Source organism: Montipora capricornis, chromosome 1 (genome assembly GCF_036669925.1).
Source record: "Montipora capricornis isolate CH-2021 chromosome 1, ASM3666992v2, whole genome shotgun sequence".
In the NCBI taxonomy this organism is placed as follows: Eukaryota; Metazoa; Cnidaria; class Anthozoa; order Scleractinia; family Acroporidae; genus Montipora; species Montipora capricornis.
The window spans coordinates 43527964-43545463 of NC_090883.1; the positions used below are offsets into that span (position 1 = coordinate 43527964).

The 17500-nt window shown below is 40.2% G+C and overlaps 1 protein-coding gene across 1 annotated transcript in view; it reads left to right on the forward strand.

Moving 5' to 3' along the window:
- Window positions 1-17500, forward strand: part of LOC138045363 (uncharacterized) — a 235795-nt gene that overhangs the window by 210321 nt on the left and 7974 nt on the right. The window contains exons 4-5 of the mRNA XM_068891829.1: window positions 7081-8040; window positions 16835-17287. Coding sequence (XP_068747930.1) covers window positions 7081-8040; window positions 16835-17287 — 1413 coding nt within the window. The remainder of the gene's footprint in view (window positions 1-7080; window positions 8041-16834; window positions 17288-17500) is intronic.

The following is a 17500-nucleotide window of genomic DNA, read 5'->3' on the forward strand; positions in this document are numbered from 1 at the left end:
ATTTATTGCAGTTTACTCGGTATTATTAACTTTTTATAAAAGCGTACTTTAGTTTATATGTTTTACCTCTTAGGGCTTTCACTATGGCAATGCAGGAAGCATTTAAAAACGACGGTGAGAACGCAGAACTAAGGGAAGAAAATACTTGCGATGAATTTTCACAATCGAAGACTCCTGCCTTTGTCGTGCAAGAAACCCAAATTACTTCCGCCGAGGGAAGTCATGAAGTGAAGGAAGATGCCATTACGGTGGAACAGCTTACGGAAACAAACGGAAATAAACGCAAGAAGAAAAAGAAACGAAAGAAAAATACGAATCTTGCCTTTGCAACTGAACAAGGAAATACAAATGAAATGACGCCTCCCGTTGAAGAAGAAAATCTTGGCGAGAACCCGAGTTCAACCAGCGAGACTCCTCCTGTTGATGGACGTGAAGGCAGTTGCAAACAACCCAGCGGGAGCTCTTGTGGGAAAAAGAAGAATAAGAAGAAAAAGAAAATAAAAGATGTGACCACTTCAGGTTCTGTTGGTGATGATGATTATGATAGCACTGTGCGTGAAATTGCAGCTAACGATGTAGATCTTGTCAATACAGTTACTTTAGGGCACAATCTTGTGGAAGAACAACGTGACGACCTCATGAAACGTAACCCTGATCTCCTAAATGATGTCACCCAGGACGATGATGGAGATTTACAAGAGATTGAAACTACAACAAAGACAGGTGTAGGTAAAGATTTCGAGAAAGAGGTTGATAATGTGGTGGAATCTAACAATAATTGCGATTGCAAATCCGAAGACGTTGTGGAGTTGGTTACAGTCGACGAAGACTTCCTTGTATCAGACAAAACTGCCAAAAGTTGCAGCAGCCAAGCTACAGAAGTGGTCCGTACAGGAAATGTAAATCTAGACAGTCCTGCCTGTGATGGGCAAGATGAGACAAGAGGCACTAAACATTCACATGAGATAGAGGAGGTTAAGTTATCTGATGCTGAAGATAATCTTAATGTTGAGATTGACAAAGAAGGGTATGTGTCATCTATTGATTTGCTTCTACATACGAATACACTTTGTCCTCTCTTTAGACATACGAAACAGTAATTTGGCATAACTTTGGACTCAGTAAGAGGCTATGTTATTCCCAAATGACACAAAATAAGAAAAACAAAAGAATGTAAGCGTAAAACCAAAAGAAAACAAAGATAAACCTTTTAGTAGACTGGAATCAGTCCTTCAGTCGAGAAGCCCGCATTAGTCACGCAAGGGAGCTGAAGAGCCGAGGGGAGAATGGGAAGAGAGCGAAATGATTTAGGCAGACGTCTGCAACTTTTGCCCGCGCCAGCGACGCGACTTAAGAATATTTAGCCACTGAAATTAAAGGAGGAATGGTTGTTTATAGTGCCCAGGTCTCTTGAAGTATACGATTCGCGCGGCATTCACTTTGTCACCAAAATTTGTCACAAGTGTAGCCACCCTCGAGCGCAGGCACGGGATAAAATTTGAAAAAAATCGCTCGTGTAGCCGCGGCTTAGTTAATATTTTACAGTTGAAGTAATATTTTACAATTATTACATGGCTCTGTCTCACAAGGACTGGGAACTAACAAATTCACGAATTCGATTGGCTAAAATCGATAGTGACCGCGGTCTAGATTTTCCCATCTAGACAGGCATCTAGAGCGGTAATGTTTTTCGGTGAAAAACTTGCAAACTAAAATGCAAAAATATTGAGTATTTTCTTCGACCAATATTTATTTATGGAAGTGCCAAAAAACATGATGAGAAGAAAAGAAGGACGAGAAAACTTTGGCAGAATTAAGTTCAGCTCATCGCCACTTATCGCCGTTCGCGAGCAAAATGTCACTAAGTGCAAACGATTTACATTAAACGAATTAAATTGTTCTTGTTTGCCATATAATAAACAACTTATTAACCGAGCTTAGGCAGTCTGTATGGGAGAATCTTGACCTCGCTCGTGTGTACAGACCTCACTGCGTTCGGTCTGTACTCACGACCTCGGTCAAGGTTCTCCCATAAAACCTCCTGCTCAGTTAATAAGAGCTAATTATTGTACGAGGACGCGCTGGATATGAAGTGATAGATAACCAACGATCCGTGGCTCGTTGGTTATAATCATTTTATATCCAGTAAGCCCGAGTAGAATAATTGTTTTATTAAAAACTCCAGGATCAACAACACTGTCGACTAAAGCACCGATTTCTGCCTCGGTCAATCCGGTCCAAAAGGGCTTTTGTCGCCCGTTTTTTGGGGGACTTTAGCCTCCACTATGCTACCGTCGGCGGAATTTATTTGTGTACGTGTGGCGATCGCAAGATCATCTGGGAGGAATTTTGAATCATTTGTTGCAAGTTGCCAAGTTGCCTTCTTCTTTAATACGCGCATGTAAATAATTTATTGTGTTTTTGTTCAAAATAGACACAGTCATCAGATATTTTAGTGAAGTTCGTTAGGCGAGGTGTGAAAGAAAGGCTCTAACAATCTCGTGACCTTGGGTATTTGAAAGAAAATAGAATTTTCATTAAAGAAATTCTCAAAGAAAGGAACGAGAAGCTCTTCAGTGATTGCCTCAAAACCAAGAAGGTTAATAACTGTAAATTTTTATGGACTTGATCCGAAAAAGATATTTACGAGAAAAAGTGAAATTAGCCAGGTAATTCATGTGAGAGAAACTAGCGATTTGTCCGTAAGGATAGAGGAGAAATGCCCAGCGGAACGTAAGTGAGTGTTCTCTCGTCCTTCTACAGTCGTATAAGTGAATTGTCATAAATGTCAATCTACTTATGATACAATGACTTCGAGTCTTTGGCTCTCTTAGAAATCTCCGCTTCGCCTTCCAACGTAGACCATTTAAATATGAGAGATGTTGATCTCAATCTGCCTTCGGGTGTAAATGTTCAATATTATATTGCGCATGATTTCCATTAATAATAATAATAATAATAATAATAATAATAATAATAATAATAATAATAATAATAATAATAATAATAATAATAACGTCTTTATTAAAAGCATCCGATAAAATTACATGTCTGATGTTGCAGTAAAAATTACAATGATTAAGATGAATAAAAAAGATTAAATTGATTAAAATTCATATGGGGTATTTACAACGGCAGCTAGATTATATTTAAAAATTAATCTATTAAAAAAGCTATCTTTAAAACGTTCAGTATTAATGCAGGGTCTGACGATGGAGTTCCTTCGAAGGTTTACAGTATGGTCTTTGTACCTAGGGAGCAAGCTTTTTAATGGATGATAATCGCGTTTGAGGCTACAAAAAAGGCGTCTGTCGCTTTTCTCCAAAAGTTCATATATGTTGTAATTGTCCGACGTATAACGCCTCTTGTAACATCTCTGTAGAAACCTTTGTATAACAGTAAGATCGGAAACACTTGCAGCATAAACCGAAAGACCGTATAATAACTTAGGGATCACAACTGAATTAAGGACGTTCGCGCTAATTGTTTGTGCGCAACGTTACTGCGCATGTAACGCGACTGTAATATGTCACGCATTACTTTGAGCATTAGTGAAGTCTTTGCAAAAACCGTGGACGGTAAGTCTTGCACAGCGTTGGATCAGAGAAGATCGTGATCAGTCAAAATTGATTTAAAATATTTATGAAAATCAAGTAGACTACTGCACGACTGATATTCGCGAGGTTTCATCAGTCGTGCACTAGTCTACTTGACTTTCATACAAATTTTTCAAGCATCAGTTAAAATAACATGGCGACAAAAACGCCGAGGAAAAAATTACAGGCCGGCAAAAGAATGCCTCATTTATTTCCGAATCATCATGAAACTTCAAAGAGAAGTGAGCGGGAGGATGGAAAAGCTCTGGAAAAGGTAGCTGATCGAGTAGATTAGTGGCTGAAAGTTTGGAAAAGTCGTGGACGAACCGTTGCGTAAATTTAATGGGGCTATTTCTTTTTAATGTTTTTATTACCCTACGAACTTAAGTTCAAAGTGAATGCATGTTTTTAAAGTTCTTTTCTTTTAGTTTCGTAGAAATTGAGGAGTATTTTCGTCCTCGTCCGCTTGAATAGTGCGGGCCTGCGTGGAAACAATCAGCGATTGAATTTCACAAAAAACACACTCCAGAGGATGAGCATGACGGCAATGGGGAGATATTATACAAAACACCAACCAAATGAAGATGACCCCTGCTTAAAACGTCGTTGCTATGCTCGAAAAAGGTTTTTTTTTCGGTAAAAACCTTTCATCTCTTCAACAATCGATCCTCTCTTGGGTTCCAGTCCTTGCCCGACAGGTCACGCAAAAGCGTGACAAACGAACTTTTCCATGAGCTTTGCAAAATCACATCGATTTTACTCGTTCAGATCATCGGTGACTCCTATTTTTTAAATCATGATTCACTTACTTTACTTACTATCTACAAAATATGATGAAATAAAAAAATTCTCACCGTAAGAAGTTATCTTTTTTTAACATTTTCTTTCCTCGTGCCATCGAATTCCGGTAGTGGTTGCGACGGATAGAGGTTACGAAAACACTCATCGAGGATGAACTCTACTGTTTACCACATCCCTAGCGGCATACAATTATCTAAAAATCTCACTCCTAAAAACCTATGCATGGAAACTTTCACTCCAATGGTTCATTTTTATGATTTTCGATTGATGAGCAGATGAGCCTACATCTCGCTATTATGACCGATTCTCGAAATTAAGGCATTTTTCCACTGCCATTTTCTCCGAAACAAAGTCGGTGACCCCCATTTTTTTTTTTCATTTTTGGAGTAAGTACTTTATGACCTAACTCTAGGCGAGAAATGAAGAAAATCTCACCGTAGGAAGATTTTGGCGCGAACGTCCTTAAAGAGGTGGTCTATTTCATCTTGTGTTTATCCTTCTTTACGTAGGCTTCTGATAACAAATAAACACTTGTTGGCTTCTTGGAGCTTGGCCTTGACATGCAAGCCAAATTTACAATTACCTTGAATTGTAATGCCTAATAAAGAAATGTTATTATATTGTTTGATATTGTGAGACATTGCATTGGGTAGATTGTAGAATTGCCTCTCTTACGCATGATTATCTCCTTACATTTACTAGTATTACAATACATGTCATTTGCAACAGTCCAATTTATAAACTTGGACAAGGCAATGTCAGATATATCCGGGGAATCCTTAGTAATCGTGACTAAGACGGTTGAATCATCTGCATACTTAACAAGGATATATCTTTGTACCCATCTATCTCTAGGTCATTCAAAAATATGTTGAAAAGATATGGGCCACTAACACTTCCCTGTATTGTTCCCTTGTTAACAATTTCCCACTGGCATGTCAAGTTATTAAAAATCACCCTTTGTCTTCTGCCATCTAGAAAGTTGGCACACCAGTTAACAATGAATAAATCAAGTGGACTATGTTTCAGCTTTTCAACTAGGAGATTGTGTTTAACGTTATCAAAGGCTTTAGAGAAATCCATCGTGAACATTCTCACCGCTAAGGTGTCCCGTTTATCCAATGCCGCAAGAAATGTGTGCTGCATTTTCAATAGAGCGTTTACACAACTTCCACCTGAACGGTACGCAAATTGAGAATTGTTCAGATATTCCTCCAGGCACCTCTTGTTAAAAATATTATACACTGTTCTTTCAAACGCTCTGGCAATAACTGGAGTACATTACAGTCCTTATGTCAATGAATGCTTCTCTGCTGAATATTTCTCTGCTGAATATTTCTCTACCCTGCATTGCAATATTAGGAGCTTCAATGCTAATTTTGACAGCCTTCAAACTATGTTGTCTAATCTGTATTTTTCCTTTGTCGATAGTGGGACTTCTGAGATTCAGCTAAAAGTTGGTCAGGATTTATTATCCAATACTAATCTTACAGGGTATTACAAAAATTTGGTTTTACCAACGGAGTTGATAATTTAAATTGACCACCGTACAAAATTTCTAAAAGCTGGACGTTTCGAGCGTTAGCCCTTCGTCAGAGCTAATCAAGGAATTCTGGATTACGTGTAGTTTTTATAATAGTCTAGGAGCTACGCTATTGGTGATAACATGGAAACGTGAAAAATAAGAATACATTAATTAAACGAAAAGCGTTCGTTAATACCGTGAGGATTAAGGGTGTCGATTTGGAAGATGAATTTTTGTTCCAGATTCTTCCGGTTTTCCGTCGTACTTTGGTGTAGGGAAAGGCCGCAGATGGCCATGTGTTTTTTGGAGTGGTTAGGAAGCGACTGGCTTAGATGCATCCTTGTCATTCTTCTCAACATCGCGAATTAGTTTACTTCATTGCCAAGTGTTACAAACGCAGGAGGTGTGGGCGTTTTTATAAACAATAATCTGTTATCACGACTGATCTTAGGAGAACAACAAATGATTTTGAAGCATTATGGATAGAAATTGACATAGAATCTCATGATAATATAATTTGTGGTGTTCTTTATGGACATCCACATAGTAATATTCAGACCTTTTTAGATAACACAAATACAACATCAAAAAATTCTTAGAGAGAATAAATACTGTATAGGAAGTTTGTTTCTGACATCTAACAGTGGTCCGTGTATGACTCTTCAAAATGCTTTCATGGAGCTTTTTTCTCGCCTTAACTATAGCTGTTGTTTGCTAACTATTGGCATTAATACAGATGCAGTTTTTAGAAATTCGCAGCAATGCATTTTGACATGCATTTGCATAGCCAAAACAAAATTAAATTATAACTGATTAAAGAATTTTCCTAGGTCTTTATGATGCCAGAAGACAACAAAAACAAAAAATCACGAATGTCTTAAGTGCCTGATTAAATTCAAAACAAATTTTGATAATTGATTCCAAATTATTCCCACTTAAGCCCCCACATGTACGCATTGCCGACCTATTTATCTCATAGCTGTAAAATTGTTTCAGATCGCTTTATTGCCGACGCGTTCCTTGACCATATTGGGAAAAGCAGGTATATCAACTGATAGCCTGTGTCCAGCGAGCCAATGAAAGTGCTGGAAATCTGATATCCGTAGTTCAGTATTTATTATTTATAAAGGCGTACTTGAGTTATGTTTTATCTCCTAGGGCTTTCACTATGGCTACGCAGGAAGCATTTAAAAACAACGGCAAGAACGCAGAACTTAGGGAAGAAAATACTTGCGATGAATTTTCACAATCAAAGACTCCTGCCTTTGTCGTGCAAGAAACTCCAATTACTTCCTCCGAGGGAAGTGAAGATGTCTCTAAGGAAGACTCCATTACGGTGGAAACGCTTACGGAAACCAACGGAGCTAAACGCAAGAAGAAAAAGAAACGAAGGAAAAATACGAATCTGGCCCTTGCCGCTGCAACTGAACAAGGAAATACAAATGAAATGACGCCTCTCGTTGAGGAAGCAAATCTTGACAAAAACCCGAGTTCAACTAGCGAGACTGCTCTTGTTGATGGATGTGAAGACAGTTGCAAACAACCCAGCGGGAGCTCTTGTGGGAAAAAGAAGAAGAAGAAGAGAAAGAGAAAGAAAACAAAAGATGTGAGCACTTCAAATGCTGTTGGTGATGATAATTATGATAGCACTGGGCGTGAAATTGCCGCTAACGATGTAGATCTTGTCAATACAGTTACTTTAGGGCACAATCTTGTGGAAGAACAACGTGACGACCTCATGAAACGTAACCCTGATCTTTTAAATGATGTCACCCAGGACGATGATGGAGATTTACAAGAGATTAAAACTACAACAAAGACAGGTGTCGATAAAGATTTCGAAAAAGAGGTTGATAATGTGGTGGAATCTGACAATAATTGCGATTGCAAATCCGAAGACATTGTGGAGTTAGTTGCAGTCATCGAAGACTTTCTTGTATCAGACAAAACTGCCAAAAGTTACAGCAGGCAAGCTACAGAAGTGGTCAGCGCAGTCAATGTAAATCTAGACACTCCGGCCTGTGATGGACTAGAGGAGACAGGAGATAGAGATGAGATAGAGGAGGTTAAGTTATCTGATGCTGAAGATAATCTTAATGTTGAGATTGACAAAGAAGGGTATGTGTCATCTATTGATTTGCTTCTACATACGAATACAATTTGTTCTCTCTTTGAACATACGAAAAAGAAATTTGGCGTAACTTTGGACTAAGAAGCTATGTTGTTCCGAAATGATACAAAACAAGAAAAACGAAAGAGTGAAAGCGTAAAACCAATAGAAAAAAAAGATAAACCTTTTAATCGACTGGTAGCAGTCCTTCAGTCGAGAAGCCCGCATTAGTCACGCAAGGGAGCTGAAGAGCCGAGGGGAGAATGGGAAGAGAGCGAAATGATTTAGGCAGACGGTTCAGGCGCGCGTTGTTTAAGGACGGTGCCTACTAATTCAAAGGTATTTTTGCCCCGATTAAAGAAATATCTTCCCAAGTGTTATTGAAATTAGGGGTAACCACGCATTTTTCAAAGATAATTCATGAACAATATTTGTGTAAAGCTCTAAAATACAAAGCAATGTATGGCGTTCTTTCTCAAATTGAAGCTAAATTATCTCTAAAGAATGCATGTTACTGTGACGGTTCGCGATCCCCTGGGTCTCGCGAGATAGCAAGGAAAAAATAAGAGAAAACTAAGGGTAAAACAATGTATTTCACACCCCTTCCCACAAACCCGCAACACAGCATAAATTTTTAGTAAACGCGTACGACTTTAATTAAAGATAAACGTTAGCTATAAGTAAAATAGTTACGACAGTTACTATCTCTAAATTAACTAATCTTACTTAGATTTACTTAATGCTAATATATACTTAAACGACAATACAAAATGAACTAAATACTTTACTTTAATATTTACAGACAATAAGTTCAGTTCTTCGTCAGCCTTCGTGCCTTCTCAAGGTTCTTGTTAGTCCAACCGGCTAATCCTGCAAACCTCTTCCAGCAAACCAACAAACGTAGTCACGTCTTCTGTCAGTCCACAAGACTCTCACTTTCGTCGCCGAACTTTTCCTCCAAAAACTTCCACTATAAATATATTTGCCACCGCCGACAAAGGAGTTTTGTCTGGGAATTTCGCGGTCGGCTCCCACCAATGACTCTTGGCAGTGTTTCTCTTTTCCACTTTCTTTAAACTTTCACCTTTCCACTTTGGCTTCTCTCCGGCTTTCCTTCTCCTAGCAGTCTTCTTGTCAACTGACCTTTTTCCACAAAACCCCCGCTTTACAACACGCTACTTACGTTTATATCTTTTTAACAATGCACTCCACATCAACACTTATTGAAAAACCTATTGTTAAAACACGACCCTAACGAACCAATAGTTACAAAAGCATCTCCACAATGGAGACTTAAAAGAACAAATAGACTAACAAACTATTCTCTAATGTACTAATTGCGGTAGACTATGATACGAAATTAACACAAAGTAATTAACACGAGCGGAATAAACTATGAACTAACGAAACAAAGAACTAAAGAAAAAGGAATTTTGTGACAGTTACCCCCAATTTTCGTTTTGGATACCAAGAGTACTTACTAAGATCTATTTTTTCTGAATAGTTTTAAACTGCGCAAAAATATCCCAGCATTGATAAGCATCGCCGATAGGAAATCTGAGTATCTGGAGATGCGCAGGAACGAGAAGCTCTTCAGTGATTGCCTCAAAGCCAAGAAGGTTAATAACTGTAAATTTTTATGGACTCGATCCGAAAAAGATATTTACGAGAAAAAGTGAAATGAGCCAGGTAATTCATGTGAGAGAAACTAGCGATTTGCCCGTAAGGATAGAGGAGAAATGCCCAGCGGAACGTAAGTGTGTTTTTTCGTCCTTCTACAGTCGTATAAGTGAATTGTCATAAATATCAATCTACTTATGATACAATGACTTCGAGTCTTTGGCTCGCTTGGAAATCTCCGCTTCGCCTTCCAACGTAGACCATTTAAATATGAGAGATCTTGATCTCAATCTGCCTTCGGGTGTAAATGTTCAATATTATATTGCGCATGATTTCCATTACAGTCCTTATGTCAATGAATGCTTCTCTGCTAAATATTTCTCTACCCTGCACTGCAATATTAGGAGCTTGACTGCTAATTTTGACAACCTTCAAACTATGTTGTCTAATCTGTGTTATGCGGTACGCGTTCACTACGAGCACATGGTAAGCAACAACACATTTATTTCAATGACCCGGATCTAGTCACGCGACACTACACAACATCCCTTTTCCTAAGGAGAACGAAATCTATACTTCTAATAAGACTAAAGTAATAGGAAATAAATGATACTGAGAACAAAACGAGTTTTTAGGAAAAACTTAAATGTTCCTTTGTCTCATGTAAACTGGACTTATGAACTCTCAACAACAGAATGTTGTCTGATACAACAGTCTTAGTTACATTGTCCTTCAAACATGTGTCAATGCACAAAGTCCTTTAATAGCGTGTTTGGTTTGATGACTCGTCTTAATCTGGTGCGCATCACTTGCTTGCTGGGAGACGGCGTTTCCGGGTCAGCAGGACCTGATGGCTGAACAGGGGTTGACTGACTGCTGCAACTTTTATCTTTGGTTGGACAGTGGCTAGTAGAAGGATCTGTAGCTTGGGCTGGTTCAGTTTGTTGAGCAGCTAGCTGAGAGTGTATGTAGCATGTAACATGTGTGACTGGTCTGAGTCTGGTATGGTTGACTGGACTTGTCTTGACGGGATTGCGTCTCGCAAATGGATGCGGTTTCGGTGGTATTTGCGGCCGTTCACCTCTACTATATAACTTCGAGGGGCAACATTCTTCAGAATAACACCAGCTTTCCAATCACTATGAGGTTGTTGGGGGTGCACTTTCACTCGCACTGGTTGTCTAATGAGAAGACTGGGTAATGGTTTGGCATTGACGTTATGGTAACATTTAGCAAGTTTACGTTTCATCATCACTTGAGCTGCAACTGCATGTGTGCTGGACTTCAGGTTTGTACAGAGATTCCATACAGGGAAAAGAAGGATCTTGTTCTTCGGGACATGAGACGTTGAACTGAGGAAGTGCCTTGGGACGGTGTGGGAGAGTTTCTCAACTCTAAGATGGCTTTCCACTTATCTTCTCCTTCACGGTTGTTGGCTTTCGTGGTAATGGACTTCATGATCTTCACTGCTGATTCAGCTTTTCCATTCGCTTTTGGATGATGTGGGCTGAAGGTGAGATGCTGAAAATCCCAGGCTTTAGCAAACAAGCTGAATTCTTCAGAAGCATAGTTAGGGCCATTATCTGAGATCAAGGTGACTGGAATCCCATGAACAGCAAATACTTGCTTCAGTTGATCAACGAGCTTGGTGGTGGATAAAGTGTTCAGTTCTTTAATCTCAGTGTAGTCGGAGAAAAGGTCGACGACAACCAGATAATGTTGGCCATCGCACTCAAAGCAATCACTAGCAACAATCTACCATGGGACTTTTGGAATTGGATACCGTCATAAACGGCTCCTTTGGAAGAGCAGGTTTGCTCTGCTGGCAGGTTTCACACCTTTGTACTGCTTCTGTTAAGTCAGCGGTCATCCTTGGCCAGTACATTATGTCTCTCGCAGTGCTGATAGTGTACTGCATCCCTAGGTGAGAGCAGTGGGCACGAGCTGTCATTTCGGTTCTCATGGCATGTGGAATGACGATTCTTGTTCCACGGAGCACTAACCCATTCTGAGTAGCCAATTCATCCCTGTACGGCCAATATTGTCGTACACAAAGGGGGGTTTCATGTTTGTCGTCTGGCCATCCTCTCATAATCAGCGTCATCAGAGTTTGAAGTGACAGGTCGTTGCTGGTCTCATGGCGTAATTACTCAAGTCGGTGGTCTGACACGAAGATCGCTTCTTCTTGGTCTTCTTAGTCTGTCTCTTCGACTTCTTGACGGAACTTTTCTTCTTGACAGATTTGAAAGATTACGTAGTTTGGTGCATCTTACTTTGCACGACGTACTGGTGGAGCGGCTCGAGAGAGTGTATCACTGATAAACATTTGAGGGCCAGGCTTGTATGTCACTTTCAGAGGGTACTTCTGTAGTCTAAGCCGCATCCTTTGCAGGCGCTTGGGACTCGTTAGGATTGGTTTGGCGAAGATTGTCATCAGTGGTTTGTGGTCTGAAAGGACTTCAACAATGTCTTTGCCCAGAATGTAATGTTCAAATCCTTCAGCGATGAAGACGATAGCCAAACATATTCCTTTTCGATCTGGGCATAATTGCGCTCGGTTTGGGTGAGTGCGCGCGACGCATAAGCTACAGGGTGTCCATCTTGAGTGAGGACAGCACCCAGGCCAACATCTGAGGTGTCGCATTCAATTGTGACTTCTTTGTTAACATCAAAGTAATGTACGACAGGTGTTTGAGTGATCAGTTCCTTAATCCTGACGAAGGCATCTTCATGCTGAGGTCACCAATCAAAAACGGAATTGCTGTCTGTTAGGCGACGTAGAGGTTCACAGACAGTGCTTATCTGTGGGAGGAGCTTGGACAGGTAAGTGACTACTCCAATAAGACGTTGAACTCCATGTACGTCTGTTGGGCGAGGCATCTCAAGCACTGCTTTGATTTTCTCAGGGTCAGCTTGTAGACCGTCTGCTCGTAGAATGTGGCCAATGTAAGCTATTTTGCTGAGCTTGAAGCGCCGTTTCTTCTTGTTCAGCTTTAGGCCTCGTTCGCGGCATCTGTTAAGGAGTGCTTTGAAAGCGCGGTCATGTGACACGGTTGCCTCTTCAATGGATTCCCCAGAGCCAAATACTATCACGTCATCATGGCTCACTGCAATATTTTCGAGACCCTCAAGGCATTCATCAAGCCTTCTTTGAAATTTGCCTGGTGCGAATTTGATTCCGAAGGGCATACGAACCCACCTATACCTGCCAAACGGAGTCCAGAATGTGGTTAAGAAACTGGAGGATTCATCCAAAACTATCTGCAGGAACCCGTCTTTGGCGTCAACGACAGAAAAGACCTTGGTCTTAGTGAGCTTGGGAGCAATATCCTCTATGGTGGGAGTAGGGTAATGGTTTCTGATGACACCTTTGTTCAGAAGCATAGGATCGAGGCATATCCTCAGTTTGTTTGGTTTGATGACTCGTCCTAATCTGGTGCGCATCACTTGCTTGCTGGGAGACGGCGTTGTTAGGTCAGCAGGACCTGATGGCTGAGCAGGGGCTGACTGACTGCTGTTTATTTTTCTCACGACCACCATATTGCTGATCCAGAGGGTTAGCTTTATGACACTCATGGACTCAAGCTCTTCGATCTTGCTTTTAAGCTCATCCTTAACTGGAATTGGTACACGTCTTGGGTTTCCTTGCACTGGTTTGGTGTTTGGGTCCATCTCGATGTGGTAAGTGCCAGGTAGTTTTCCAAGACCAGAGAAGACATCATTGTATTCCTGCACCATTTGCTCTTTGTCAAGGGGCTGATCATAGCAAGGGTTAACATGCAGGAGACATTCTTCATTAAGTGGAGCAGCTTCAAGGCTTCAGAGTCTTTTCTTGATAACAATGAAGTGGGCGCATGTTCCACGATCTCGAAGTGGACTTTTTTTCTTACGCCATTAGCTGTGCAGTAAAGTGCAGTGCTGCCAATAGGGTGTATCACGGAGTTGTCATACAGCTTGAGCTTAGTGTTGGTAGGCTGAGGCTTTTCATCAGTAATTTTCTTGAAATCTTCAAGCGTCATAGTGCTGCAGGATGCTCCTGTATCAATCTGGAATTTTAAAGAAATTGCTTCGTCTTATTTACTGGCTGCTACATAGATTTCCACAGCATAATTCTTCGTACATTTGGTGGCCCAAACAGCATAGATGCTGCCATCACTGCTTAGCTCACCTGTAGCATTATCTTCTTCCATTTGGCGTACGCGTTGTGGTGCGTCTCGTGTTGGCTTGGACTTTCTTGCTCCGGGATTGGATTTCCTTTCAGTTTGCTTCAAACTGGACTGACAGACTTTTGCAAGATGATTTTTCTTCTTGCATTTGGTACAAGTTTGACCATACGCCGGACAGTTTCCAGCCACATGAATATCTCCGCAGTATTTGCATTTCTGTGCAGCGCGAGGGGTCTTGCGTGGATCCACGCGGGCATCGCGCTTCTTCTGTTCGCGCGTATAGTGGCCATTATCCAACTGTTCCATCTTGTGTCTCTGATTTGCTGCCATTTCGTTTGTACGACAAATATCGATAGCTTTTTGAAGAGTTACTGTGGTATCTCGAAGAAGTCGTTCGCGATGACCGTGGTCTCGTAAACCAGTAACAATGCGGTCGCGTGACATTGACAAGTGGCAGCAAGCTTGCGAAAGGGCAGCCAAGAATTGATCGAAACTTCACCAGGTTTCTGAGAACGAGAGTTATAAAGACATACCGTTCGTAGATTGTGTTTCTTTTGGGCTCGAAATAATCAACGAGTTTCCCGAGAATCACATCGGCATCTTGTCTTTCATCTTCAGTCATGGGCAGATTTCTGCATACGTGGAGACATTCTTTTCCCATAACCGATAAGAGCGTGGCGGCGACAATTTTTTTTCCTTTTGATCCAGCTTTGTAGCGATAGCATGACTCTTCCAGCTGTCTCTGAAGAATTCCCAGTTCGATAGCAAATTTTCTGTCATGTCCATCTTGGACGGCGGCGGAATCATGAACTGTGACATGTTTAATTTGCTTCGGAAAGCAATCAAAACTTCGATCGCGGTGTGAGCGCCTACATGTGCGATATCTCTAGCGGCTGTCTTGATTTCCAGTGCTTTTTTCTTGCCGCCTTGAATGCTTTACGGCTGAAAATCCCGCTTCAAAACACCATGTTATGTAGTACGCGTTCACTACGAGCACATGGCAAGCAACATCTTTTATTTCAATGACCCGGATGTAGTCACGTGACATTACACAACAATCTGTATTTTCCTTTGTCGATAGTGGGACTGCTGAGATTAAGCTAAAAGTTGGACAGGAATTATTATCCAATACTAATCTTACAGGGATATTACAAAAATTTGGTTTTATCAACGGTGTTGATAATGTAAATTGACCACCGTACAGAGATTCTAAAAGCTGACGTTTCGAGCGTTAGCCACCCTTCGTCAGAGCGAATCAAGGAATAGGCCATTTCCGAGTTCACGTATGTCTCCTCTTCAAAGCGAGTCTAAGTGCGAAGTTTTTGTGATGGTAATTAGTTCTACTTTACATATGAATGAAATCTAATTTTCATAACAAAAACTTTGCACTTAGACTCGCTTTAAGGAGGACGCAGGCATGCACTCGGAAATGGCCTATTGTGGGTTATGTGTAGTTTTTATAGTAGACTAGGAGATACACTATTGGTGGTAACATGGAAAATACATTAATAGGCCACTTGCACTAAGAGGTCATGTGACATCGTTTTTATGAAAATGAAAGTTACATGATTTTGCCTTCGAAACACTTTTAGTGGGTCATCTCTTAAACAAAATAATAGTGATTTGGTTTTCCAAACCCGCACCATTTGCTTAAAATGAGAAAGTCCGTAACTGGTCACGTGACCTAAACTTGATTTTTTAAAATTATGAATTACCACTTTCTGACACCAATTTTGCCCTTGAACTTCAAGGAAAATGTTGAAAAGGTGATGTGGTAACGTTTATGGCACATCTGCACTCAACTATCAAACATTTAACAAGATATAAGCAAAACGTAGTTTTGCCCGCCATGTTGGAGGGCAAGAGTATGCCCTCCAACATGGCGGCCAAGACAAATCATGCTACTTTGTTGAAAAATCAAAGTACCATAAAATATCTCCCTTAAATGCGTTTCTTCTCAAATTTCAGGTGTAAGATAATTTTTATGTGTTCTGTCAATTTTTGGCAACAGCAAGATTACAACTCACTGTTTAAGGGAAGCATTGGTCACGTGACCTCTTAGTGCAAGTGGCCTATTAAATGTAAGCGTACGTTAATACCGTGAGGATTAAGGTTGCCGATTTGGAAGATGAATTTTTTTTCCAGATTCTTGCGGCTTTCCCTCGTACCAAGATGTAGGGAAAGACCGCAGATGGCCATATCTTTTTTTTGAGTGGTTAGGGAGATTAAAATGACGAGCGACTGGCTTAAATGCATCCTTGTCATTCTTCTCAACATCGCGAATTGGTTTACTTCATTGTTCATTGCCAAGTGTTACAAACGCAGGAGGTGTGGGCGTTTTTATAAACAATAATCTGTTATCACGACTGATCTTAGGAGAACAACAAATGATTCTGAAGCATCATGGATAGAAATTGACATAGAATCTCATGATAATATAATTTGTGGTGTTCTTTATGGACATCCACATAGTAATATTCAGACATTTTTAGATAACACAAATACAACAGCAGAAAATTCTTAGAGAGAATAAATACTGTATAGGAAGTTTGTTTCTGACATCTAACAGTGGTCCATGTATGACTCTTCAAAATGCTTTCATGGAGCTTTTTTCTCGGCTTAACTATAGCGTTTGTTTCCTAACTATTGGTATTAATACAGATGCAGTTTTTAGAAATTCACAGCAATACATTTTGACATGTATTTGCATAGCCAAAACAAAATTAAATTATCACTAATTAAAGACTTTCCCTAGGTCTTTACGATTCCAGAAGACAACAAATTATTCCCACTTAAGCCCCCACATGTACGCATTGCCGACCTATTTATCTCATAGCTGCAAAAATGGTTTCAGATCGCTTTATTGCTGACGCGTTCCTTGACCATATTAGGAAAAGCAGGTATATCAACTGATAGCCTGTGTCCAGCGAGCCAATGAAAGTGCTGGAAATCTGATATCCGTAGTTCAGTATTTATTATTTATAAAGGCGTACTTGAGTTTTGTTTTATCTCTTAGGGCTTTCACTATGGCTACGCAGGAAGCAATTAAAAACAACGGCAAGAACGCAGAACTTAGGGAAGAAAATACTTGCGATGAATTTTCACAATCAAAGACTCCTGCCTTTGTCGTGCAAGAAACTCTAATTACTTCCTCCGAGGGAAGTGAAGATGTCTCTAAGGAAGAATCCATTACGGTGGAAAAGCTTACGGAAACCAACGGAGCTAAACGCAAGAAGAAAAAGAAAGGAAAGAAAAATACGAATCTGGCCCTTGCCGCTGCAACTGAACAAGGAAATACAAATGAAATGACGCCTCCCGTTGAGGAAGCAAATCTTGACGAGAACCCGAGTTCAACCAGCGAGACTCCCGCCTGTGATGGACAAGAGGAGACAGGAGATACAGATGAGATAGAGGAGGTTAAGTTATCTGATGCTGAAGATAATCTTAATGTTGAGATTGACAAAGAAGGGTATGTGTCATCTATTGATTTGCTTCTACATATATGTACACTTTGTCCTCTCTTTAGACATACGAAACAGTAATTTGGCATAACTTTGGACTCAGTAAGAGGCTATGTTATTCCCAAATGACACAAAATAAGAAAAATATCAGAGTTAAAGCGTAAAGCAAATGGAAAAAAGAGATAACCTTTTAAATAGACTGCTAGCAGTCCCTTTTAATT